This window comes from Onychomys torridus, chromosome 18 (genome assembly GCF_903995425.1).
Source record: "Onychomys torridus chromosome 18, mOncTor1.1, whole genome shotgun sequence".
Lineage (NCBI taxonomy): Eukaryota > Metazoa > Chordata > Mammalia > Rodentia > Cricetidae > Onychomys > Onychomys torridus.
The window spans coordinates 55,893,530-55,920,049 of NC_050460.1; the positions used below are offsets into that span (position 1 = coordinate 55,893,530).

The 26,520-nt window shown below is 37.1% G+C and overlaps 1 protein-coding gene across 17 annotated transcripts in view; it reads left to right on the plus strand.

Annotated features, from left to right (window-relative positions):
* Nucleotides 1-26,520, plus strand: part of Pcdh15 (protocadherin related 15) — a 1,427,876-nt gene that overhangs the window by 1,261,817 nt on the left and 139,539 nt on the right. For all 17 annotated transcript variants that reach the window (XM_036167862.1, XM_036167881.1, XM_036167872.1 and 14 more), the window contains 2 exons: nt 9,803-9,943; nt 11,310-11,422. In XM_036167862.1, the coding sequence (XP_036023755.1) occupies nt 9,803-9,943; nt 11,310-11,422 (254 nt within the window). The remainder of the gene's footprint in view (nt 1-9,802; nt 9,944-11,309; nt 11,423-26,520) is intronic.

The window sequence follows — 26,520 nt, forward strand, 5'->3', positions numbered from 1 at the left end:
GTGTATGCAGCCTTATGTTGAGGTCTTTTATCCATTTGGAGTTGGGTTTTGTACAGAGTGATAAGTATGGGCATATTTGCATTCTTCTACATTTATCAATTCAACTTGATCACCACCATTTGTTGAAGATGTTGTCTTTTTACAGCATGTATTTCTGGCTTCTTTATCAAAAATCAGTTATCCCTAGGTGTGTAGACTTATGTCTGTGTCTTCAATTCTATTCCATTGATCAACGTGTCTATTTAATGTCAGTATCATTTTATCAGTTTATCAATCTATTAATTTTCCCCAAGAACCAACTCTTCATTTCATTGATTCTTTGTAATTTTTATTTAACTTTTATTTTGGTCCTAAGTTTGATTATTTTTTCCTGTCTACTCCTTTTTTGGCTGTTATTTCTTCTTGTTGTTCTGAAGATTTCAGGTGTGTAGCAAAGTTACTAATATGAGATCTCCCCAAAATTTTTATATAAATATTTAGTGCTTTGACATTACCTCTTATAACTGCCTTCATTGTGCCCATAAATTTGGGTGTGTGTCGTTTTCATTGTCATTCAATTCTAAAATGTTTTTAATTTATTTCTTAACTTCTGTCTTGATTCATTTTTCATTTAGTAATGAGTTGTTCAGTTTCCATGATTTTGTAAGCTTTCTGTTGTTTCTGATATCCAGATTTAATCTTTGATGTACAAAGAGGATACAAAATGTTATTTCAATCTTGTAGTTGTTGAGACTTGTTTTTTGTCTGAGCAGGTGGTCAATTAAAAGTATCATTTCATGATGTAATTCATATCATCCCTTTTCTTCTTTTAGAAACAAACCTTGTGGACCAAGGTCACAACACAAAGGACATTTCCCAGGGCAGTGGGTAAAACATAATACTTTGCCTGTGGGGTTCACTCATAGGTTTCTATTAGATATTGAATGGGATGCTTTTTTTCTGAACATCTTTTCAGAAGAAAAAGTAACAGGCATACTGATAGAGATATTTTGGCTCTTTGTAAGTAGGATTCTTGGCTTTAATCATCTAGGAAGGCAATGATAACTTGGCTCTGCTGTCATCCATACTGTAGCTTCCAAAAATGCATCAGAGAATAGATAGATATATGTATTCTGATATGTTTTGCTGCTGCTGTGGGCAGGAAGTTGTTTTTTTTTTTTAAATACAGGGATTCATATGGCTGCAGATAGAAGAAATTGGCAGGAAAAATTATATTGACATGTTGCAGAGTCCAGAACATTCATGAATTTATGTGACATGGTTTCAATGATGTCTGATTAACTAATACAAGTTATATGAAAGATAGCTTAAAATCTGCCTTAGAAGTTCTTTTGTAGACCTCAAATATGGAAGACGGTTTATGAGACCCATTTATTATTTAGAAAATAAAGAATAAAGACTAGTTTGAAAAAAAATCTAAGGCACCTATTATGACAAATTCTTCTGTGGTATGTAGGGTTTTTTTTAAATAAAACATGATAACAAAATCCACAGAAAAAAAATTGGCTACCATATCCTTCACTCAATTTAGAACAGCAAAAGGGCAATGCAAATAGAGACAAAAGAAATATGTGAAGTCCACTCAGGCAGAGGAATGACAGCTATTGGAAATGAGGTTGAAGATTACAGGGTTCAAAAATCACACTCAAATGTCAGTCCAGAGTTCCAGCTGGGGTGGGGAAGGTAGTTGTAGAAAAATTAACAAAAATGTACGTAGAACAGTTGCTTTGATCTGAAGCCATGATGACTCAGCTGCCTTTCAAGACCAGGGATGGCTGAATTGGGCAGAAACTCTAGAAGAAACCTGAGACAATAAACACAGTCTTGGGAATCTTATGAGCGGAATTTAAAGCTAGGAGTGAATTCAATCTCCAAGACAGAGACACCCTAGGGCAGAAGAACAGAAATGTCTACAGAAAAGAGGAATTTGCCCATGTTTCAGAGCAGATTAGCTATGCAATGAAGAAATGAAGGTGAAGGATTTTACTGACAGAATGTAACCTACATAAGGACCACAGCTCTATGGATTGACAGCTCAATGGGTAACAAACCACTTTGGGTACCCACAGTGCTTCTGCCACTTTCCTTATGTACCAAATTATTTGAGTGTACAACTCTCATTTCTGGGTCAGTTTTTCCATTGTCATTATTAACTTTATATTGCATTTTTGTCCATTTATTTAGAGGGGTTATTTTTTCCAGAAATGAGTTTTGAGTTTCAGATAGAGATCTTAAGTGAATTTTGTTCATTTATCTCTAAATATCCCACAGTTCACAGTTCTTATTTTTTATTTATTTATTTTTGCCAAACTTCTTACAGAAGATCTCTATAGGAATTAGCCATGGCATCTTAACTGAATATGTAGGTATTCTGAGGTGATCCTTAGCTCCAGTTCATGCTATGTGTGAGTGAGCCCCATCCTTTCGCACACTGATCCTTCCATCTCTAAGCAGTATATCATGTCACGTCTTTGCTTAGCTGAGGATAGACACCTAGTTCATTATAATATATTGTTTTATTTTGTTGGTACATATAAAACATAATTTGACAAGCAATTAGAGCCCTCTAATATTTTCTCTTTCACACTGTATGTGTATGATCCCTGCTATTTTATGTCATTTGAAATTATATAAAGCCAAGGTAATTTTATTATTATTTTGTTTTTTGTTTTTACCTGTCTACTAAAGATAATCTACTCACTAGTAATGTAATTAGATATTGATTCCCATGTTAATATTATCTGGTACTTATGGCTCCTTCTACACAAGTGTAAATGTTCATTAACTCAAAAAAGTTTCCAGTGGCTTCAAGAAAATGGGCTTTGCATGAACCTGTACCAACCCTACACAGCCCCTTCCTCATACATCCACGTAACCACTCTGTAGGAAATTACTATCGCTGAGCCTAGCAAATGTGTCTAAATCAGGCAAGTTATAGAACAGTTACTCACGCATTGTCCTTCAATTCTTACATGTAGAAAAGAGAACAAAAACACACAACTGAAGGTTGGACCTTGTGAACATCAGCTCCTCGTTTTTCTCCCCCTCTGACCCTGTCAGCCTCTGTTCTCTTCTCTCTTTCTTAGACTATGTCAGATTCTTAGTGCAAGTAAAATTAGGTACTCTTTCCCCTTGTGTACATTCCTCATACAGGGAGAATTAAGTAGTATTTTTCTTTATGAGTGTAACTGCTTGGAGCTGCTTCATACCCTTAAGGTGGATTCTCATTATTGCAAATAGCAGGATTTTCTTTTCTGTTAAGATTGTATATACACAACAAACTTTACACACTATGTATATACACTTTGTCAATGTACATATAGAACGCATCTTTACAGGATGATCCAGCAGTTCACACCTAGGCTGTTTCTATGATTTGAATACAGTAAGTGTTGTTCCAGTAAACATAGGCTGAAAATGACCCTAAGAGGCCTATTTCTAATCTCATGAAAGCAGCAGTAATAGAAATTCTTTTTTTAACTTTATTTTTAGTTTTATTATTTTGTGTGTCAGCATGTAACACATGTGTGTGTGTGCCCATGAGGGCCAGATGAGGGTGTTGTAATCCTTAGAGCTGGAGCTATAGCAGTTGAGGGCCACCAGACTTGGTGCTAAGACTGAAAGTTGGGTCCTGAGAAGAGCCGCAAGTGCTCTCATCCACTGAGCCATCTCTCCAGTCCCTGAAGTTCCTGTCTTATGATTAAAAAGTAGGAAGATTTTAGGCAAGTGGGGACAGGATTTCAAATGAGCCACTCTGGTCCAGGTTCAACCTCTGGGCTGGGTGATCTGTTTTGTAAGGGAAGTAGGGAATTTGTTATCTCTTAACCTAGCAGATGTGTCTAAATCAAGCAACAGTGTTATTGGACATTTTGAGGGGTTATGTTTCTGTAGATGTAACCGGCTTGTTAAATAAGAAACACAGAACCAATTGCAGAGTTAAAAACCACGAGGTCAGAGCAAGAGCGGAAAACCTTACCCTTCACTGCTTCTGCTGTCCTTCCTCTCTGCAAGAGACCTACTTCTGTGTGTCCTGTCTATTTATAGACTTTCTGTTCTGTTTTCTCATTGGTTATAAACCCAGCCACATGACCTCCTCATCACTGCCTGTTTGTACAGACCTCCAGGTCTTCTATGGTTGGTATTGAGATTAAAGGCGTGTGTCATCATACTGGCTGTGTCCTTGAACACACAGAGATCCGCCTAGCTCTGCCTCCCAAGTGCTGGGATTAAAGGCATGCACCACCAACGCCCAGCTTCTGCTATGGCTTGCTCTGACCTCAAGGCAACTTTATTAACATACAAATAAAATCACATTTCAATACAAATAAAATATCACTATGTTTCCCTCTAACAAGAACATTTTCCAGGAACTTAAGTGGTAAACAATCTCAAAGAAATGTTTCTTAGGACTTTAATAGCTATGGTCGTACTACAACTGCGTACATACTAATTATATGACCTGTGACATAAAGAGTCCTCCTATCAGTGTGCTGTGTCACATACAGACAAGAACAATAAAAATGAAAAGCAGACCTTTGGGATGAATGGAGTTTGACCCACAGCTCCTCTTTCATCATTTTTAAGGATATTATAGTATTTCACTAGAATTACAAAAAATAACTGACACAACTATCAGGAATGGTGAAAAGATACTGACTACCTTTTAGTAAATCCTCATGCTAATTCACACTTGGAAGAATGTGTGTGAATTGCAGTTACCCAGTGAACCAAAGCTTTTCCAAAGACACTGGAAGAAAGAGCTTTTGAAACCATGTCGTGGAGAAAACGAATCTTTATGTATCTGTAAACAAATTACTTAGTATTTGCATTGAATGATTATGGGTGTAGTATTTCCTGATATAACATGATCATATTATTATAAGGGAAGTTATGTGAGTCTGAGTAATTTCTTGTTAATTGTGTATTTAACAAATGACTAAATGAGATGTCCTGCAATAGTAAGAATCTAATTATTTTGTTCCATTACAGATTCATTGCAATTCCTCATGTTTATATGTTTGCAGCATCTTTCACACAGATCTGCAGTTACCGTCTGTACTAATTGATTAAATTTTCACTATAATTAAGTCAAAACATATTACCTTTAACCCATAAGAAAGGAAGTCTAAAGTAAAAATTATACTGATAATAAAAAATAATTGAAATTGCTTATAATTTCTTAATATAAATTTATATTTAATTTGCTATTAATGATTTCACCTATGGGGATGGAATTATATTGAGGTTTAGTTTCTAAGAAAACCTACTGTAAGTGACATCATGATAAGATTCTTCAATCTGGATCCTTAGGGTATAGGTATATCATATTACACTGTCAGAATATCTATAATAAATAAAACTCTTGTAGTACTATGTATAGACTTGTAGATGTCAATTTTAACAGACAAAAGGCATTGCAAAGTTAATACCATCTCTTCCACATTTAGAATAAAAAATTAAATTTCATGTATTGCTTCTTGGTTTAGTTTGTTTTATTTGCATGGGAGATATTTTTACTGAATACCTTATCTGATGAAGCAATTTATATGGAGAGCAAAATTTTCCTGAAAATAATGTAAGAAGACACATAAAATTTACAAATAAAATAATTATATTTGACAATCAAATCATTGCTCCAAATGGTACAGTTTCATTTAAACCAACATTTTAAAAGTATATATACATTGTGTGTGTGTGTGTGTGTGTGTGTGTGTGTGTGTGTGTGTGTGTGTGTGTGTGTTATATGACTCCTAATTAGTCTTAATAAAAACCCAGAACCAGATATTGGGGTAAATGCTGAAAGATCAGAGAAGCAGAGGAACAAGCCACAAGAGAAACTTCTCACCGCTACTGAATCCTCAGGCCAAAAAGGGAAGATCCTGTCTCTATGAATCCTCAGTCTGAATGTTCCTGAGTCCTCAGCAAAAAAGACTGAGTTCCTGTCTCTTTGCACTTTATATGCCTTTCTCCATCCAGTCATATCACTTTCTGTCTTTCAACCTTCCTAGTTCTAGAATTAAAGGCGTGTGACTCCCAAGTACTGGGATCAAAAGTGTAAGCCATTACTGCCTGGCTCTGTTCCTCTTTGAGACTGCATTAATCTCATGTAGTCCAGGGTGGCTTTGAACGCACAGAGATCCAGACACATCTCTGCCTCCCGAGTGTTAGTATTAAAGATGTGTACCACCACTGCCTGGCCTCTATGTTTAATCTAGTGGCTGGCTTTGTCCTCTGATCTTCAGGCATACTTTATTTGTTAAGAGTACAAACGATAGATAGATGGATAGATAGATAGATAGATAGATAGATAGATAGATAGATAGGGATAGAGAGATAGAGACAGAGATATATTAGAGAGGGGAAGAGAAGGTAGATATGTGTGCATGTGTATTATATATCACTTTGAGCTTAAAATAGTAAAATTACTTATCAGGTCAAACCCTACATATAGTATGATTACTACACTCCATGAATCAGATACATTTTGTGTCTGTTGAGATTTGTGTCTATAGAGTGAGGAATGAAACCTGCAATATATAAATAATGAGGTGAGGAGTCTGTAACAGCACCACAACCTTACTCCTCATTGCCAAAGAAATTTCAGAAAATGGCATTTATCTATGTATTATCTATCTGCACTCTTTAACCCATAGTGAAGATCATAAGCACAGGATAAGTGCAAAGAAATTTGTCGGTCTATCTATCTGTCTCTCAATATCCCTGCCATCTTCAGAAACAAATGTAAGGATGGGATTATATGAACAGATATTAGTGGGTGGAAAAAACCATAAACACATAATGTGTAACATAAATGAATTGAGATTGGAGCCTTAACTAATTCTAATTTTTTAAAAAACAGGAAGAGGAGGAACATTCAGTTAGGCATGATGGCACATGTCTATAATCTCAGCACCATGAAAACTGCGGCTTATAAGTGCTTTTAGTTACTATGCTGTACTGCAGATGGAATGGGAACTAATGTTGATTAAAACTCTGTTTTCATGCCATGTTTTAGCTCTTTGTCATTATGACAACTTGGAAGTTATGCTTCCCAACATGCTGGGAATATCCCAGTTGGGTTTTCCTGCAGCATCAACTTCCCCAAGCATGTTTTATGAATTGTTTGTCCATGTGATTCACATGTTAGAGGAATATTGCCTTGAAGATGTCATAATTATTAATTGAATTACATGCCTATGAACCATATTTCAATATAAAATATGTCTAATAATTTTGCTATTTAGAAGAGGAAATCTCAGGAAATGAATTCATTTTAAAACTTGCTTTTGTCATTTGTAACATCTGAATTGTTATGCTAACTCCTAGATCTATTTTAAATATTAATATGAGAATAAATAAAACATACATATTCTGATATTTAGTAAAATGCTGTTTGGTTGCTAAAACTGATGTCAGCATCATTAAGAAGCAAGCAGCATTGTCTCTGAATTTAAAAAAAAATGTGCAAAAGCTGCACAGACTTGATGCAGTTTCTGATAAATGTGACTCTTTCACCATACTGCTGGGCTTTCCCTCAGCCACTCCAAGAACTTAACAGTTCACGTGTAAAATTACTATGGAGGTGACAACTCCTCCCCACAAGAGTTCAACAGTGTTGTGTATTTCTAAAGCCTTGAAATATGGAAATATTTACCTATCTATCAGAATGCTTGGGCATGATGGACACTATTAACCCTTAAACTATCTAATTGATTTATTCAGGCTGTTGACACCGATGAGAGGTCTGCCCCTTTCAGAGCAGAAACAGACGAGGAATAGATTGCAGAGGGTGTGGAGAAGAGGTCAGGGGACGGAGCAGGGAGAGAAGAGGAAGGGGAAACTGTGGTCAGGATGTAAAATAAATAAATTTTAATTTAAAAAAATCTCCAGCTTCCTTGTCTACTACTTTAAAGGAGCTCATTGTCAGCCAGTCTGCATGTTTTGTCTATCTTCCTGATTCATTTTGTGTTCCCAGTTCTCACTGTAGACCTGACTAGCACAAATAAGCAGTAACCCTGTCACAGATAAGACACTACAGGGTCATAAGATTTATTCTGCTAAGGCAATATACTCTTTATGTTTTAGCTCTTCCTCACTCAAAATTTGAAGACACGGAAGATTACAACACAGATAGCCTGGTCTAACATCTGCCCCTGAAACTTCACGTGCACAGTAGTCTCTGCTTTTGCATTGCCGTTTTGTCATTTTGGTTTTCTTAGATCCCACCAGAGTCACCAAGTAAGCTCATCTGATAGCACTTTAGGGCTATCTAGCCCAAATCTCTTCCAAAACACTTCCAAATTATTCATGCAAACAGGTCCAAAGGCTTAAACCCATATATACAGGCTTAGTTCTAGCAGTGACCCCACTCCTTGTACTTTTTGTGCATTGATAGCTAGTGTATTACTGTTACAAGACACTTCACATAACAACTTAAAAAGAGGAAGGATTTATTTTTTACTCAGGGCTTCAAAGTATTAAGTCCTTAATTCATTGGCCCAATGTGCTAGACAAAGCCTCATGTTAGTACAAGCAAAATAGCAAGATAGAAAGTAGTACTTTCCATACACATTCCCAAGGCCAATATCTACCAGCTAGAACCACCGTCTCAAGCTCCCATAGCCCCCCAAAATTATGCCAGAGATTGGGAACTAGATTTAAAACCATGAACCTTCAGGGGATATTTCCTATTTACACCATCACAATAAATAAACAGAAATGTGTGATACAATTACAGGTAGAATTGGTGAATAAAAATATCTTAGAGACACATCTTAAGCACAACCAGGAAATCATGAGCACAAATTCAGAAAGTGGAAGTCTGTCAAACTTCAGGTATCCGAGCATAAATAACAGCAATGTGTGGAGCAACAATGAATAGCAAGTTCAAATTAAATAGAAAAACAATAAAACATTTTCGAGATCTGGTATCGCCATGTGAGGAGTCTGGATTTGTGGGGTTGATGGAAAGCACTACAGGGGTTTGACCAGCTTTTATGAGAATGAACTCACTCTCACTTGTCCACTCTCTCTCCTGCTCCCTCTCTGGGTTTTGTTTGTTTGTTTTTCTTTTGCTGCAGGGTCTCACTCTGCATTCCAGAATGTCCCAGTGCTCACTATGTAGCACAGGTTGGCCTCTTAAGTTTACTGAGATTGCAAGTGTGAGCCACCACCCCTAGCTGAGAGTGTTTATGTTTTAAAGACAATTTTAATAGAATGGAAGCAGAGAGACAGATCAGTGTCCGATACAGAAGAAGTGGCTATAAAAGATGGAAGAAAATTGAAGTATGAGTTGTCCACAGAAGCCGTGACTATGGACACAGTTGGTTGTAGATTATTAGTGGGTAGAGGGATTGGTGAATATTCTTGGGATTGGATATTATATCCTTTGCCAGTGGTGCAGCCATTTATCTATAGTGTAGACATACATAAGCAAAAAGGAACCAGCATTCTAGATTTAGATTACCATAATTAAAAGTGAAATAACTGTGGCAGAAAGTAAAATATTCAGAGACACTAGGTATTTAGGGAGGCAGACAAGTTGTAAAATGAAAGGAAAGATGCCTGTGGCAATATACTGAATTTTCCCCTCATAAAAATTACTTTACCAAAGCCTAATTGCAATACACTTCATTGATTGGGATTGAATTGTCCACAGAAAGAAATACCTTGTCACATTTTAACACAGGGTATGAAACCATGACAATTTTTTCTGTTCTACAAAGCCGTTGATCATAAAAGTCAGATTATTTCCAGTGATGTTCTTTGCTTTCATCCTGATAGATCAATTATTTCATTTCAGGGTTTGCCTGCAAGTCGGGTGAGGTATAGAGTAGATGATGTGCAGTTTCCATACCCTGCCAGTATTTTTGATGTAGAAGAAGATTCTGGAAGAGTAATAACTCGTGTCAATCTTAATGAAGAGCCTACAACAATTTTTAAGGTCAGTGTGCCATTTTCTTTGTGACATGTATTTGACATTCAGCACTGAAGGTTTTGCTTAACAGTTGTCAATATGATTTTCTTTCTATTTTTCACCTCTTTAATTTTTAAAAATCATTTCCCATTGAAATTTGGAAAATGTATTTTAAAATAAAAGAATCACTTCATATAGATGCTATATAGATTTATATATCTATATAGCATAATTAGATACTACTACTTGATCTTCTAATGAGAGTCTAGGCACAACAATAATCATGATGTTCAATCTGTACTCAATTATATACTGTCCATGCCAATTAACACAAGTCATGCTATTATCTTAATGGCTATATGGTGTTCTGCTCTGCAAGTAAACACTACGTTTTTCCTCGTGTTTCTAATGCTTCAATCGTAAATCACTAGGTTGCTACTGTGCACCTCTATCACTCTGAAATGACTTGTGTGAATGCCATTGTATACCTGCTTATAAGCATAAGTGCCTACAAGTATAATTGCAGAAGTGAAATCATGTATTCTTGACAGATAATGCTTCCAGAAAATTTGAAAAAATAATATCCATTAACCTAAACTGAGTTGCTTTGTGTTAATAACCTTTAATTTTCACAATAATGTACATCTCTGTGAAAATGTTTGCACACCTTAACATAAATATTAGAGCACTTCTTTGTGTATTTTGGTTGTTAAGGAAAAATACCAATTAATGCTGAAGTAATAATACACAGATATTACCTTGTAGGTCTAAAACTTTTCAGTTTATGTATTTGAATAACTCCCACTGTGTACTATGTGGTCTTGGTTTTAAATGAACTAATTGATTTAAGAGGCTACATAACAAAATGTTAACCATAAATGTTGCCTATTTTATTATCTAGAGAATAACATTTCTACTCTTTAAATTCAGGGAAAATTCACTAGAAAATTAATTTTTTATAAGTAAGCTAATTATCTTTCTGCTATTGATACAAATGCATTTAACACCTTTTAAGTAAGTGTGTTGATGCTATAAAAGTACATTTTTCTTCTTATAGGCAGCATTGACTGTAGAAATCCATTTAGAATGACATAGATAAAGCAACATCCATATACTCTACAAGAAGTCGATTTTTTTTAACAGAGTTTGTAACTCATTTGATTTTTTTTTTCTTCTGGCAAATAAAAATGACATCACCTAGCTGAATATTTATGAAGATTAAGGGAGAATGTGAATTATCCTAACATGATAGCTCTCTCCTTGAAAGGAGTAGGAAAATGATTACTTTTTCCCACAACTGGATCCAGGAACAAAATATCAAAATCTTTGATGCCGTCCATGTTGGCGTTTTCTTCTGTTTATATTCTGTATGTGGATCCTGTCACATTTCTAGCTGGTGGTTGTGGCTTTTGATGATGGCGAGCCTGTGATGTCTAGCAGTGCCACCGTGAGAATTCTTGTCTTACATCCTGGAGAGATCCCACGCTTCACCCAAGAGGAATATAGGTATGAATTTCTATCAGGTTTTTTAAACACTGAGCTTTTAGTGTGCTTTAGAGGCACTCTCAAAACTGATCTGAGTTTACCAATGATGCTGGTTTTCAACTCCAGCTTGATTTTAAAATTAGAATGAAACCTTTGAAGATATACCATGATTACAACTGTTTAGAATGATGTAGTTTAGCAATGCTTCCGTGATTAACAGATCCTTTATAAATAACAAAGAAATTTTGTTGAAATATAATCATATAGTTCTAAGTCATTAATGAACCCGGGCTAAAATGGATTTTCAGTTCTCATTGTTGCCAGTATAATATGACCTCCACCTCTGATGTGTGATCTACAGCAACACTTTCCAAGACATGGGATGTGAGCCTTGCTACCATGTTATCTATTATAGCAAGGGCACTTTCAACTCATCAAGTGACAAGAAAATAATTCAGAATAACCAATGAACTGAGGCAATCTAGGGAAAGTTGAATTGAGTCAGAATCTTCTTACAATGGCACCAAATGATTGGCTAGGCTTTTTTTTTTCTAACTCACCAGTTTCATTAATAGAATCTCATTGCAGTTAGTATCTATATTAAGACATTGCATGAAACTCTAAATTATTCATTTGAAAAATATTTTCAAATTTTAACAAGTGGTATTAAACAAGGACACTTAGAACTGAAAGCTAAATGAACATGTCCTAGAATTCATTTTTTTATGGTCGTGATGCCTAGCCATCCAAGATTCTCCAGGGCACCAGCATTATCAAGATCAAATTCCTACCCAGTCTTTCATAGAGATGCCTTCTTGCTATGTCTGCACATGGCAAAGAAAGCCCACTCTTTATTAATGCTACTTATGTGGGCACAAACGTGCATGTGCATATATATGATGTGACATGCACATATATATACACACATATATTCGTACATGGTTTATAATTATGTTACCATCAGAAATCTCTGTTCTTCTTGCCTTAATCAGTATCCTCATCTAACTTCTAGTTTATCTCAAGAAAGACTGGATCACTAAATGCCCTGGGACCCAATGTAGACTCCATTATCCCTTGTTTATCCTGATGTTGATGCTGATTCATAGATGTGAAACATCTGCTCTTATTTTAGTGGATAATCTCTATATATTCCCTTCAAGATTGCTGAAGGGTGGTAAATATCCTAATTACAAATACATGAAACAATATATAATACAGCAATTTTAATCTCAAAATATTTCCAATAAAGTGATTATTGCAAGAGGTTTACAGCCTTGGAGTAGAAACAGATGTACCTGTTATAGATAACCACTGTTCTGGGGAAACAAGGTGTATAGATGTACAGTCAGTCATGCCTGATACCCACATCCTACTGAGCTGACTTAAAGGTGATGTAGGGGTTATCCATAACAATACAGATAGGTGGCCCACATCTGTGAGTCAGCGTCAGCATCACTTAAACAGGGGTGATGGAATCTTCATTGGGTTCCAGAGCATTTAATGCATTTAGTCTCTTCTGAGACAAATTAGAATTGGAAGATGATACTGATTGATTGATGCTCAAGAGCAAAAGATATCTCTGGTGACAGTGGAATTCATCATGTTTTAAAATTTGGATTTGAGTATTTTATTACGTTTTTCTTTTCTTTTTATTAAGAGATTTTCTATTTGTTTTATATATCAACCATGGATTCCCATGTCCTCCCTTCTCCCACCCCACAGCATCCCCCCACAACCCAGATCCCATTCCCACCTCCTCTAAGGCAAGGTCTCCCCTGGGGAGTCAGCAGAGCCAGGTACATTCAGTTGAGGCAGGTCCAATCCTCTCCTCCCTGTACCAAGGCTGAGCAAAGTGTCTCACCATAGGTACTAGGCTCCAAAAAGCCTGGCTCATGCATTAGGGACAGGTCCCAATCCCACTGTCTGGGGGCCCCGTACACAGTTCAAGCTAAACAGCTGGGATTTGAGTGCTTTATAATTTCAAGTAACTTCTTAAGGGTTTGAAGCTACAGTAGGAGCTAAGATACCAGTGGGTAGAGTAAATGAGGACACATTTTGGGAACATCTGCCACCACAAGAAAATTTTATCCTTATAATACCATAGCTCAAAATCAACTTCCATGATGTAACTCCTGGACAGTCTTCCACAAGCAAGCACACAAACTACACTAAGTGTATTATAAACTCTATGTGAAACAAATAAAATCCCATAGTTAATGTGACGACCAATTCACTCCCCCGCCACCATGTCCATCATTGCTGTCCCTCTTGCTTGGCGGTTCTGGAATGCTTTGTCTCTGGTTTGCAGTGGGCACAGTTTCCTGCCATTGGAGATATTTCCCTGTTGAGTTACTTTGAGTGTTTCAAGCACCAACATGACAGATTCACATGGTAGTTTTTGCTAACTTTATGTCAACTTGATACAGGCTATAGCCATATAGGAAGAAGGAAACTTAACTGAGAAAATGCCTCCATGCTGTAAGGAAGCCCACAGGGCATTTTCTTAATTAGTGAATGATATAGGAGGGCCTTCTTGTCATTTGTAAGTGGCATCATCCCTGGGCTGGTGGTCCTGAGTGCTATAAGAAAGCAGATTGGCAAAGCTCTGGGAATCCTGTTGAAGAGAAGGTGGAAGGACTATACAAGCCAGAGGGGTCAAGGTCATCACAAGGGAACCCACAGAAACAACTGACATGGGCTCATAGGAGCTCACAGACTCTGGAACGACAGCTAGGGATCCTGCATGGGGACTGACCTGGGCCCCCTACATATGTGCAACAATTGTGTAGCTTTGTCTATTCATGGAACCATGCGAGGCCTTCCTCTTTCTGAACAGAAACAGGGGAGGAGAGGATAGGTGGGTGCAGAAGGGATGTGGGGGAGAAGAAGGGATGGGAGGAGAGGAGGGAGGGAAAACTGCTATAGAGATCTAAAATAAATGAAAACTTTAGTTAATAAAAAGAAAAATTAAATAAAATATAGGTACTTGGGCTAGAAAAATAAACTGCCTCTTTATATGCAGATATTAATTTTTTATAGTATTCCTCAAAGAAGAGAGAAAGAAAGAAAAGGAAGGAAGGAAAGAAGGAAGGAAGGAAGGAAGGAAGAAAGAAAGAAAGAAAGAAAGAAAGAAAGAAAGAAAGAAAGAAAAAGGAGAGAAAGAAAGAAAGAGGGAGGGAGGAAGGAAGGAAGGAAAGAAGGAAGGAGGGAAGGAAGGAAAAGAAAGAGAAAAAGAAAAAGAAAAAGAAAAGAAAGGAAGTAATCTGAGCAAGCCATGAGGGAGCAAGCCAGTAAGCAGCACTCCTCCATAGTCTCTGCATCAGCTCCTGATTCCAGATTCCAGCCCTGCCACATGCTCTGACTTCCCTCCTTGAAGGTCTGTGGTGGGAACTGTAGGCTTCAATAAACCCTTTCCTCTTAGGGTTGTTTATGGTCATGGTATTTCATCACAGCAATAGAAACCCCAGCTAAGACTTCATACTTCTCCCTATCTTTGCTAGGGCCCTCATAGACTCTAGTAAATGAAATTTCCTTGTCCATCCTTGGAAACTTTAAGAGGGAAACAAACAAACAACACAGCTGGGCAGTGGAATAAGTAACATTTCCCCTTGAGTAAGCTCAGGACATCCTGCCCTTTCTGGGCCCCAGCTTGGAGCTTGGCTTATTCCCAGTTTATAACAGGTGTGATTCAGATCTTCAGACAATCACGCTGATCTTTGTCTCCTTTGGGTAAAACCTTGAGGCTTTGAGGCCAAGGTCATGATGAGAATCTAGACATTGTGCATTTTGCTTTCTTTTCTGTGTGTCCTTGTTCAACACTAATTTTGAAAAACACAAATGTTTTTGCTCAATAAATAATTTAGCATTTCCTACTGTGTCTGAATATAAATACCAACTACAAATAGATTCTATTAATAAAAACATTAACTTAGAGAACAAAAAAATGCCAATTATCTGGTGCTATAATCAAAAGCAGTCAGGAGACCTTTAAGAGGGTTCTGACCTTCAAGAACTTTCTCACAGCTACAGAGTCTCTGTGATTGTCTCAATCCTTTGTTATTCTGAATCAAAAAGGGGATTGGATTTAGCCATCTTGTAACTTGTTGTTTATGAATAGACTCCTATATAAAGTCAATGTTAATGTTGAAATAGATTCAATGGAATTTGGTACTGAAAAAGACTTGCTTTCTATCAGATACCCAGGAAATTTAGAAAATAAAAAAAAAAACAAAAACAAAAAAAAAAAACAGCAAATCTGAGCTGAAGGCATTGCTATGGTGATTGGTGTCAGTATCTGAATGTTTATACTATGTGCTAGGAAAACACATAAAGAGTGGGCAGTTCCTCAGCAATCACTCCAGCTTTGCTGATTTGGGGGACACTCATGGCAGTGTTTCTGGACTCCCCTACTTTCTCATAAGCACACAGCAAACTGTTTCCTAGGTCCACTTGCTATTGGGAGTCACCCAACAGGGCTATACTTTTGGAAATCAACTGTGGCACTGAATGGCCTTTACCATGTTCTGGCCTGGCTCAACCATTTTGCCCAGGAATATCTGAAATACAGAATATACCCAGGACAACCCTGTCAGCCATTTGTTGACAAAGGTAGAAACACATGATGAGAAATTTGCATTTCTGTCTTGTATTAGGTACTGTCATTTCAAATGATATAAATTAACATTATATTGATCTGAAAGAACGCATGACATAATTTATTAACCATACTGAAAGTCCTGCTCGTTGATGCTGCAAAACAACATTTTCTTGTTTTGTTTTGTTTTTTTCCCTTTTGAAAGAATTGTCTGTAAGGATGATTCTTGTCATGATATTCTCAGTCACTAGCTGTGGCAATGTTCTGATGCTATTGTTGACTACCTGAAAGGCCATCCCAGCTGCCTTCTAGTACAGAACCATGAGTATAAGATGCTTACTGCCTTTGCTGTCTTACTTTTAAATACACTTCCTGCCTCAGCAGTCCATGCATGACTCCCAGAGGGCAAAGAAGCATCAATCTATGACTACCTGAAAGATGCCTGGTGTTGGTGTCAATTCTGGTGGACAAAACACAAATCCTTCTAGGATCAAATTTTGCAGAGATACAAAATGGTACTGTGTGCATTCTGTTTCCACGTGGACAATATTTTCTAAGAAAAATTGCACTGGAAGCCGGAATACCTGTGGTTGTAGGTTTCAGGATTGTCTCTGTTCCAGTTTTCATGTCTAGGTTCCTAGGGGAAATTTTATTTCCAACAAATGACCACATTTAAAGATGAACTATTCATTTATCTCAGGAATTTAAACTGAATTCATGGCAATCATGGCACCATCTCGCACAAACCCTACTGTTTCATGTATATTGGAACTGCCACTTAGATCACTCAGCCTCCCAAAAGGAAAACTCAGAAACATTGATGGTGTAGCAATTAAAAGACCCACACTTGTCTCACGTGGCAATCGGAAGTGAGTGCAGCTCTGTGGCAGCCGGCAAATGGACATTTGACCAAACTGGTACAGGGACCCTCTCCTTACCTTTTAATTCCATTTAGATCCTCAGTCTATGGGATAGTACTAACATTTTCAAGATAGGCCTTTCTCCATTATGGAATCCCCTCTATAATTACCCTCAGAGTCACATCCAGAAGTGTGCTCTTCTCATCCCCCAGGACATCATCAATCTAATCAAACTTAAAACAAGATTAAATATGCAATGATGTAACACACCAACATGACTATATTGAGGCTCCATGATGACCTCCATCCTCATCCCCCTTCTCCTACCTTTACCTGAAACAAAGCTCTTAAGGAGCTAGAGGCATTTTATTGTTGAAACATGTCATGCCCTCGATATCTGCCCAGCTTCTTTTTTCTTTGTTTTGATTACGACTTATTTTTCCCTTTGCAGTGAATAGAGATCAAGTAATAGTACCTACCTTGAGCGCTATAAGTTAGTAGGGTGTGTTGTAGGGGGTGGGTGTGTGACATGTAGCCTCATATCTTTATTTAAACCATGTCCCACAATTTGGCTTGCATTTAAAAGTAGAATCACCTTCCAATAATCTGTTCTCAAACTTTTCTTGTATCTTGATCGGCTCAGAGCATACAGACTACTACTTGCTGGACCTGGCAATTTATTATTTGGTTTAACAGAAATCCTTGCTACAAGGGTAAATAGGCTAGGGTTTTTTATTTTTTTAATTTTCATTTTTGCTTACTATGTGTGTATATTTATGGTGGAGGGAGGACATGTGTCACTATGTGTACAAGTGGACAAATTTGTAAAATCAGTTCTCTCCTGTCACTTCTTTGTGGGTTTTAGGAATCAAACTCAAGTCCTCAGGCTTACATGGTGAATACTTTTCCCTGTTGAGGCATCTCACTGGCTGAAGCTGTTGAAATCTTTCACTTGCCTTTCAATCTTAGAACCAATGTGAAGGTTAGGGAGTTGTTCATACATCAATAGCCCAGTTATTAGTTATTAACAATGCATTTTGTTAAATTATTTCTGATTCATTCTTCTTGGGGCCTTCAGCTGTTTCGTTATTTACTCCCTTTTCCAAGTATTATGATGAAAACTGAGTTAAAAGCAGTATATGAGAAAAAAGTGACATAACAGTCTACTGGCCATTATTGGTAGGTAGCCTGGCATGGTTTGGGCAGTTTAGGAATGAAAACTCCACGTAATTAGTGTCATTACTAATGTGGAACATGTATATAACTTAACATATATTAAATATGTCCAACTTATTCATTTTCTTTTAGTATACAAGCACATAAATAAGGCCTACTTTAACATATATGTTTAAAGTCTACATTAATATCCATTAAATTTCTCTCTCTTTGTTTTCCTTATAACTTCTCCTAACTAATCATAAATATCTGGAAATTAGCTTACCTCTATCAAAATAGTAAAGTCCCCCAACAATAAATTACCAAGGTGAGACTTTAAAAGCAACAATCTCATTAGATGAAACTCCCATGTGAGAGGGTTGGAAGAGAATTTAAGCCAAGCTGGAAGACTTGAAGAGAAATATAAATTATGAACCCAAGTTAAGAAGAGGTAGGGAATATTAGGCCAAAACATCTCAACATCCCAACATGACTTCATTGTGACATTGAAATGAACACCATCTCACTTAAGTGTACGTCTACATGACAGTCAGGTCATCTGTAGGTTATGGTACACACCTCCCACCTCTGTGTCACTGCTCTCCTCATCATTAACTGCAGTTTGATGAGGGACAGACGGCCTTTACACAAGCACCACATAAAATTCCATAATGTGATACTTAAGTGTGGTCCAGATGTGCCTCCTGTGGCAGTAGCCTCAAGATGCAACCTAAAGCACAACATGCCCATGTTTAATGAGAGGGTTCCTGTCTGTCATTACTTTGCATCTCTTAGAAAGTTATTGCATTGTCATGGAAAAGTCATCTAACTCGTCACTCCATTACCCTATGCAAGAATACTGAAATCCTAGTAGTAGTTAAGGTTGGGTAGTTACCCGAGAATGGATGGACTCCTGTAGGTCAAGTGTGTGAAGAATGACATTTGATCTTCATTGGAGGATGGCAGCCTGAGTCATGCATACACTGGAATTTGCTTGCCTTCAGGTGGAGAGTAAATATCATGGAAAGGTCAACATGTCTAAGATAGACCATGCAGTCTAAATGTGAATATTGATTTTGGGTGGAAAATGCAGTGTCTTACTCCATTCATCAAAAAATTAGTCAAAGACAATTAATTTTAAATTTTCCAAAAAATACAATGCATCTATATACACATTTTTTTTAATTTTCAAAAAAATACAATGCATTTATACATAGACATATAGCTTTGGTATTCATTTATGATAGAGATGTGTCAATTTATTATTAAATATTTCAAATTTAAAGTTATAGACAATTAAAAACTGTACATTTTAAAGTATATTTCCTATGAGAATAAAAATTAAATTTATAACTATATGCAAATAATAAAAAGATCAAACGTTCCAAGCATATTTTTTGTTAGTTTTTTAAGTATTTTGTTAATCCTACAAAAATATTGTTCTGTTTCTACTATTTTAATTTTAATGTATAAAACCCAGATAAAAGATAATTATACATGAGAACATCCTGACCTTTTTCAAACTTTAAATACTCTTCACTAAAATATAACCTTCACAATTTCCATATTAAAATTAAAAAACTGGTATGTTACTGATTAATGTGAATTAATTTAATCACTAATGACAGTAAAGACTTACATATAATTCATCTTTAAACTCAATCTGAACAGCTTTTGTATTGGGGATTGAAATTAGTATAAACTGAATAAAGAATTAATAGTCTACCTCCTAATATGTAAAAATGAGGAAAATTATAATTTATAATCAGAGATAGCCATTTTATATACTAAATTATAAAAAGTAGAAGCAATATTTTTATAGCAGTCCAGTCAGATTTTATCAGTCAAAGAACTGCAGTTCTGTTCTATGAAGGGACATTGCTATCATTCATGGAAATTTTGATTTACAGACTTAAAGGTCTTTATCCATCAAGACCATGAGTGTAGGGAGAAAGCACTGAAGAGATTACCGCAGAAGACAAGAAAATCTGTGGAAATTTTCAAGTATAGAGAGTGCTGGTTGGTGACTGCAGCTGATTGGCTTTTGTATAGGTCTGTTGTCCAACATGGAATCTCATATTTCCTGAAGATAAACTGCCGTGTCTTCTGCCATCACTATTCAAGTCATCCTCAAGATTATGGGAGTTTTTCTTTATATTTGGGAGAAGGCCTGGGATGTTTGGAGTGAACCTGTACACTTTCTCTGCCACGTGGAATTGAACTTCTTCACATCTTCCCAGCTGTAGATGATTTACAGTCTCTTGTTGTTCCCCTTGTTTGGAGTTTATTACTCACAGTCTTGGGGATGGTATCTTTCTCCCCTTGTGTTAAATCTCTGGGGTGTCCTGTTTCCAGGCTCTGGAGGTAAGGTTTGGATTTGATCAGCCTAGAGATGCAAGCTGGGGGACTTAATGAGCAATATGAAGGGCCTTATTTTTATTATTTATTACAAGAGAATTTGAAAAGAGTTAACCAGAAAAAGTCATACTTACCACTCAGAATCTTCCCACTGAGTGTGGACTCACAATCATGACATAACTTTACCTTCAATTTATAATGGTGAAGTCATTCATTTTCAGTCTTCCACAGTACTCAGTGGCTGTGCCATTTAATTCTTCTCCTGAGGGGTAATTATTTTTTCTTGTAAAATTTTAAAACATGGTTATGTTCCATTAAGCAATGCACAGAAAACAAAATCACATGCATAAAAATCACACAGTAGGAGAAGATATACCAGGCAACTGCAAACAAGAAAAATCAAGACTATTATATAACTTTGATGAACACATAATTAATTCAGAGTCAAGTTCTGAGGATGCATATGCCCAGTCTCACTAAATAGATTGTAAACTTAAGTGAGAGAGTAAAACTTACTCCTTTCTCTGTTTTTATCATGCCCAAAGCACAGTACTTTTCAATGTAAAGAAACATTAAGCTACAGTGGTGGGCACAAAAGGGTTGTCACAGATAAACTGAATCATATGATCACTAGAATCTCTCTCGACACACCTTTGATTTGTGGTATATGCCCTGTGGCTTTGATGTTGTGTTCTCTGATATGTATGAATGGAGTCATGTTCCTTATAGGCTTTTCCTGTGTGTATAAGTTACATATCACTGTATAAATAAACATAGTGGTTTCAAATAGCACAGGCTGTTTCTTATGATCCAGAAGTTGCTTGGATAGAACTTGTGCTGGTCAGAGCTGGGTTTACATAGGATGCTATCAAGAAAAGAGGGACACACAAACAATCCCAACTTAGGAATTGATCACACAAAAGATAACAAGCTACTGTAATAATGGAGAAGGCCAGAACTCAGCCACACTGTTTGGGCAATGAAGTTTTATTTTTGCTTGTGAGCCTAGCCTTTAACAGCTGAGCCATCTCTCCAGCCTGGGAAATGGAGTTTTAATTAAGAGCTATACTGGAGAGGCCCTCCCGTGTTTACTTAGTACAGGTAGTTTACAATGTAAAGCAGAGAACCCATAAAACAGAATAACTAGGTATTGGGGGCAGTAACAGGATAAATAGGTGTTTTTCCTAGTGACACTGTGTCAAAACATGCCTCCCTGGTCAGAGGCAATGCCAATGTCCTGAAATATAAAGCTGGTAAGAAGGGTTTTTCTTAAAGACTTTATAGAAACAATTTACAATGTCAGGTTTTCTTGTGTAAAGCTATAAGGACAAGGAAGCTAAGAACTAAGAGCCTGGAAGAAATGTTCCTTAAGTTAAGTCAAACTGGGAAACTAAAATTATCTCAGTTTATGGACCCTGCTGATGTTCAGGATAGTGGCTGAGTTTTTGGAGGATGTCTGGACATCTCTTCTTGTGTTCTCTTCTGTCCTTGATAAATCTGTTTCAGATGATTCCCCATGCTACCATGGGGCAGAGTAGAAGCCTGTGCTAGACTCCAAGTGAATCAGTGTTTCCCCTGGAGCATGAATCCTAATTGGTCTTAGTAAAATCCCAGAGTCAAATGTTGGGGTAAATGCTGAAAAATCAGAAAAACAAAAGGAACAAGCCATAGCCATCTCTCACCTCACCAACTCCTCAGGCAAAAAGGACTGAGCTCCTGTCTCCTCGAACCTTACATTCCTTTTCTCCCCTCAACCATATCACTTCCTATCTCAACCTCCCTAGTGCTGGGATTAAAGGTGTGTGCTACCACTGCCTGGCCTCTATGCCTAACTAGTGGCTGGCTTTGCCCTCTGATCTTCGGGCAAGCTTTATTTGCTGGAGCATACACAAAATATCGCCACAGCCCCAAGCTTACCATATCTGCACATACTACACACACATGAATGTCACCCCACGTGACATTTTTATCTTGACAATAATTTGAGAAAATCTTTGTATTCCTACTCTCAAATGTTCATGCTCAAGGTGCCTTGTGAGTCTGAGCAGAGCTGAACCTCTGACAGCTTCTGCCCACATGTCCTTGACTCATTTTCTTATTTATAATTCATCCTCAGAATCATGGGGTGCTGGTGTCTATGAATATTCCTATCTTGGCACTATTTTTCTTAGTTAAATGTGTGGAATCAGGTCACTCTGGCACAATTACCACAAGGTTACAAATAATAGGAGTTCCAGTGGGTGTTTATTTCTTCTTGTTTTCATTAAACTTTCTCATAGCAGATATAAAAATGGTCCCTTAATTGGTACTCATTTGCAAATATATTGAATTCCAACATGTCAAAATAAATTAGATTTGTCTCTCTCTGTAGAAGGAGGGCAATAGAACCAGATTGGAACCACTGAACTTTTATAACCTCTATTGACAAACACTTTCACACCCTAAACTGCACAGCATTTAAAATAATTAGGAGCTTTGTTCAGCATGCATAACATTTACTTTTATTGTTACTTCTTGAACCCAAATATAAAGCTTGATAATAAACTGTGAAAAAGTTGTCTCTTTATATTGTAAAAATGGGGTCTAACATTTGGATACCACAAATTATGTTATTTTAGTATAGTTATTAGCTAGATGACTCAGATATTTTAAAATGTTTAATTGAAAAAGAATTATTACATATATATTTCCCAAACAATTAGAAATGCTAAGCAAATACTAATTTATGACATTCTTACAATAAATTACTACAAAGTTGATCATCTTTCTGAGCCATACTTTATTTACAAAGATTTTTTTTTAAACAGTAAGTTTAGAATTATTTTGATCGGTTTTCTTCTTAGTTAAAACTACTGCTGTTTGAGTCCATGCATGTAATGAAGCATTATCCAGCAAGGCAACGCAATGTGATATACATATCAGGAAGCCAGTTTGGAAACTAAAGTACCTGTGGCTAAAGAAAAGCAATATTCTGTACCATGTAATTATAACCTCATGGCATTCTGGGAAATGGGAGGAGAGATAGTGAACAGATAGTAGAGCTGAAGGTTCAGGAGGAGAGAAGGGGCAGAGACAACAGGGGAGTTTTGAGATCACCATAAAGCAGATTTCCAGTGCCTGGAACAGCAGAAGGCCTGACTGTGCTGGCAGCAGAAACAGGCATGTACATGCAGCACAACCACCCCCAGTACATGCTAAGCTACACCATTAACCTGCTTGAGTTTCTGAGACAGCTCACTCTCACACAGTCATGTAAAAGCAGTATTAACAGCCATCCTAGCAGCTGGGAAGTGATTGTATCTCCCTATGCTTTTCCATGAATAATGTTCCCATTTCTTCACTGCCTTTCTTTGACAAAAATTACACAATAGAATATTACTCAGCTCTTAAGAGAAACAAAATTAATTTTTCAGGTAAATGAGTGGAACTGAAAACATTCTGGGTGGTATATATCACAGACCCAGAAAGATAAATGTCACATGGTTTTTTATTTTGTTTTGTTTTGTTTCTCATTTGTGGATGTTTGTAGCTGGAGCTATCTCCAGTCCCACCCGGGGCCAGCAGCCACTCAGACTCAAATAAACACACAGACACTTATATTATTTAAACTATTTGGCCTAATGACTCAGGCTTCTTGCTATCTAGATCTAACATCTTAAATTAACCCATTTCTATTAATCTATAAATTGCCACATGGCTTGTGGCTTGTGGCATACCGGTATCTTAACATCTCATGGCGGCGGCTGACAGCATCTCCCTCACTCTGCCTTCCTGTTCCTCCAATTCTCCTATCTGTTAGTCCTGCCTGGCTACTGGCCAATCAGTGTTTTATTTATCAATCCATCATAGCAATACATTCACAACATAGAACATCCCACAGCAGATGTTAGCTTTGATCTTCAGATAAGTCCACTTCTTCGGAATTCCTGCAGGAGTGAGGAAATTAGTAAGTGGTCATGGTAAGGGGAGGTTTTCAATGGAATATAATGCAGTGGTCTAAAGGGACTTAATGGAACAGGCAGGATTAAGTGGGGTGGGGTGGGGTGAGAGGACAGAGCACAACAAGGAATAAGGGGAGGAATAATTAACACTAAGGACCTTCTGAAAAAGACAATTAAATCTACTGCAATAAAAGCTTTCTAAAATACATGCATATACATGGATTAGAGGACTTTAAATGAAGTTACACTGTAACAGGGCAACAATTAGTCCCAGTTAGACTCCCCATTTTTTAGTTATTGTGCAAGGGAGTCCAGTGGATCGCAAAACATTATAGGTCATTTACTGCTCTTGGTTACTCTCCAACAGTTTATAGTAAGACACTGTGGCTAAAGGCAACACATACTTAAGTCACAGATCATGCAGAAAACATGCTGGGACTAACTCAAGAGCTTCATCCCTAGTTGCTAGCATTCATAAGGCTGAGAGGTAAGTAATCATCAGTCTTAAGTGTGAATCATGTGTAGTACAATAATGACTGACCTGGCAAGAAATGGCCCCTGATGCAGTACTGGCACACACGTCATGGGAGTCCCCAACCACTTTCTGATTTGATTTTAATCTTGCTCCATAAGAGGAAACTCAGGCATTGTACTGTTACTAGGGCCAAGAACTTGTGGCCACCCAGATAATAGACCTACTACTATTATTCAGCTAAATGGATTTAATGTTAAGTTGACACCTAATGACTTGTCGTTATATCCATAGACTGGTGCATCTCTCAAGCATTATCAGAGACGCATTTTTTTTTAAATCAGTAGATGGTGATTAACACAGACCCACAAATGGTAAAGGTGCAAGGAATGAAAGATAGTGGAATGCTCAGCCCTAAATGGGGTGTCACACCCCTTCTCCCATGGCTCAGGAATCATTGTGAAAGATGTGAGTGGAAAGAACGTAGGAGCCAGAGGTAATGGATGACTGCAAATAACCAGTATTTTCTGGACACAAAACAGTAGCTGCACATACAAACTCATAGTGGCTGTGACAGCATGCACCAAGCCTGTGAAAGATAAAGCAAATCCTTAAATGGACGGGGAGGTTGGCATAGTCCCATGACTAACCAAGGAGCTATTCACAATTGATGGATGCTGTGAGAGAAAGAGTCAGTTTTCTTTAAGAATTTGACCCATGGTAGGCTGACAGTGCTCAAGCGGTTGGCTACACAGACAAGCATTTATGAGTAGCACAAATTGGACTTAATGGGTTTTACAGCAAAGGGCTGGGGCAGAGTTGAGCAGGAAGAGAGATGAAAATGAATCTGGAAGAGGTTGGGGGTAAATATGAGTAAAATGTATTATATGTAACCTTGAAAAACTAATAAACTAATAAAAACTTTAACAAAGAAAGGTAAGACAACCACGGTGATACACACCTGTAAATCCCAGCACTCAGGAACACAGAGGCATGAATATCACTCACGTCTGAGGGTAGCCTGAGTTACACAGAGAGTCCTACACCAACTAGACTACATCCATGGTGCATGGACAGGCTTTTTGGAGCCCATTACCTATGATGGGACACCTTGTACAGCCTTGAGGCAAGGGGAGAGGCTTGGACCGGCCTCTACTAAATGTACCTCCCCATGGGAGGCCTTATCTTCTTGTAGGAGGGAGTGGGGAGCGTGTTGGGACAGGGAGGCTGGAGATGCTGGAAGAGAGATGAGGGTGAATCTTTGATTGGTATGTAAAATGAATTTTTTAGAATTCTTAATTAAAAAAATAAAAATAAGTAAATTTAAAGAGGTCTAGTAATGCCCATTATAAGAAGAATTTCAGGTGTAGGAGTTAATGGTAGAAGATTTGTTTAGGCTAAGCCTTCTGAGAAATCTTTACCTATAATTAAGTTCCTTCTAAAATAAAACAGTACATTTTGATTATATTTTGTAAAAGGAAAGAAGAGGATGATACATCATAATCTATCAGTTACAAGGAGTGAAATTTGAAAATATACTTAAAAAATGTTTATCCATAAATCAAACTTAGTCACCTGATGTTGTAAAAAAATCTATTAGCTGTCAAATTTTAAAATTTTATACAATTAACATTTTTAAAACTTTGAATTTCTTTTGCCAATTGGGAATATCACACTGGACTTGCATTCATGGAGTTTGTCAATATACTATAACATCTCAGCTATATATTGTCTATAGC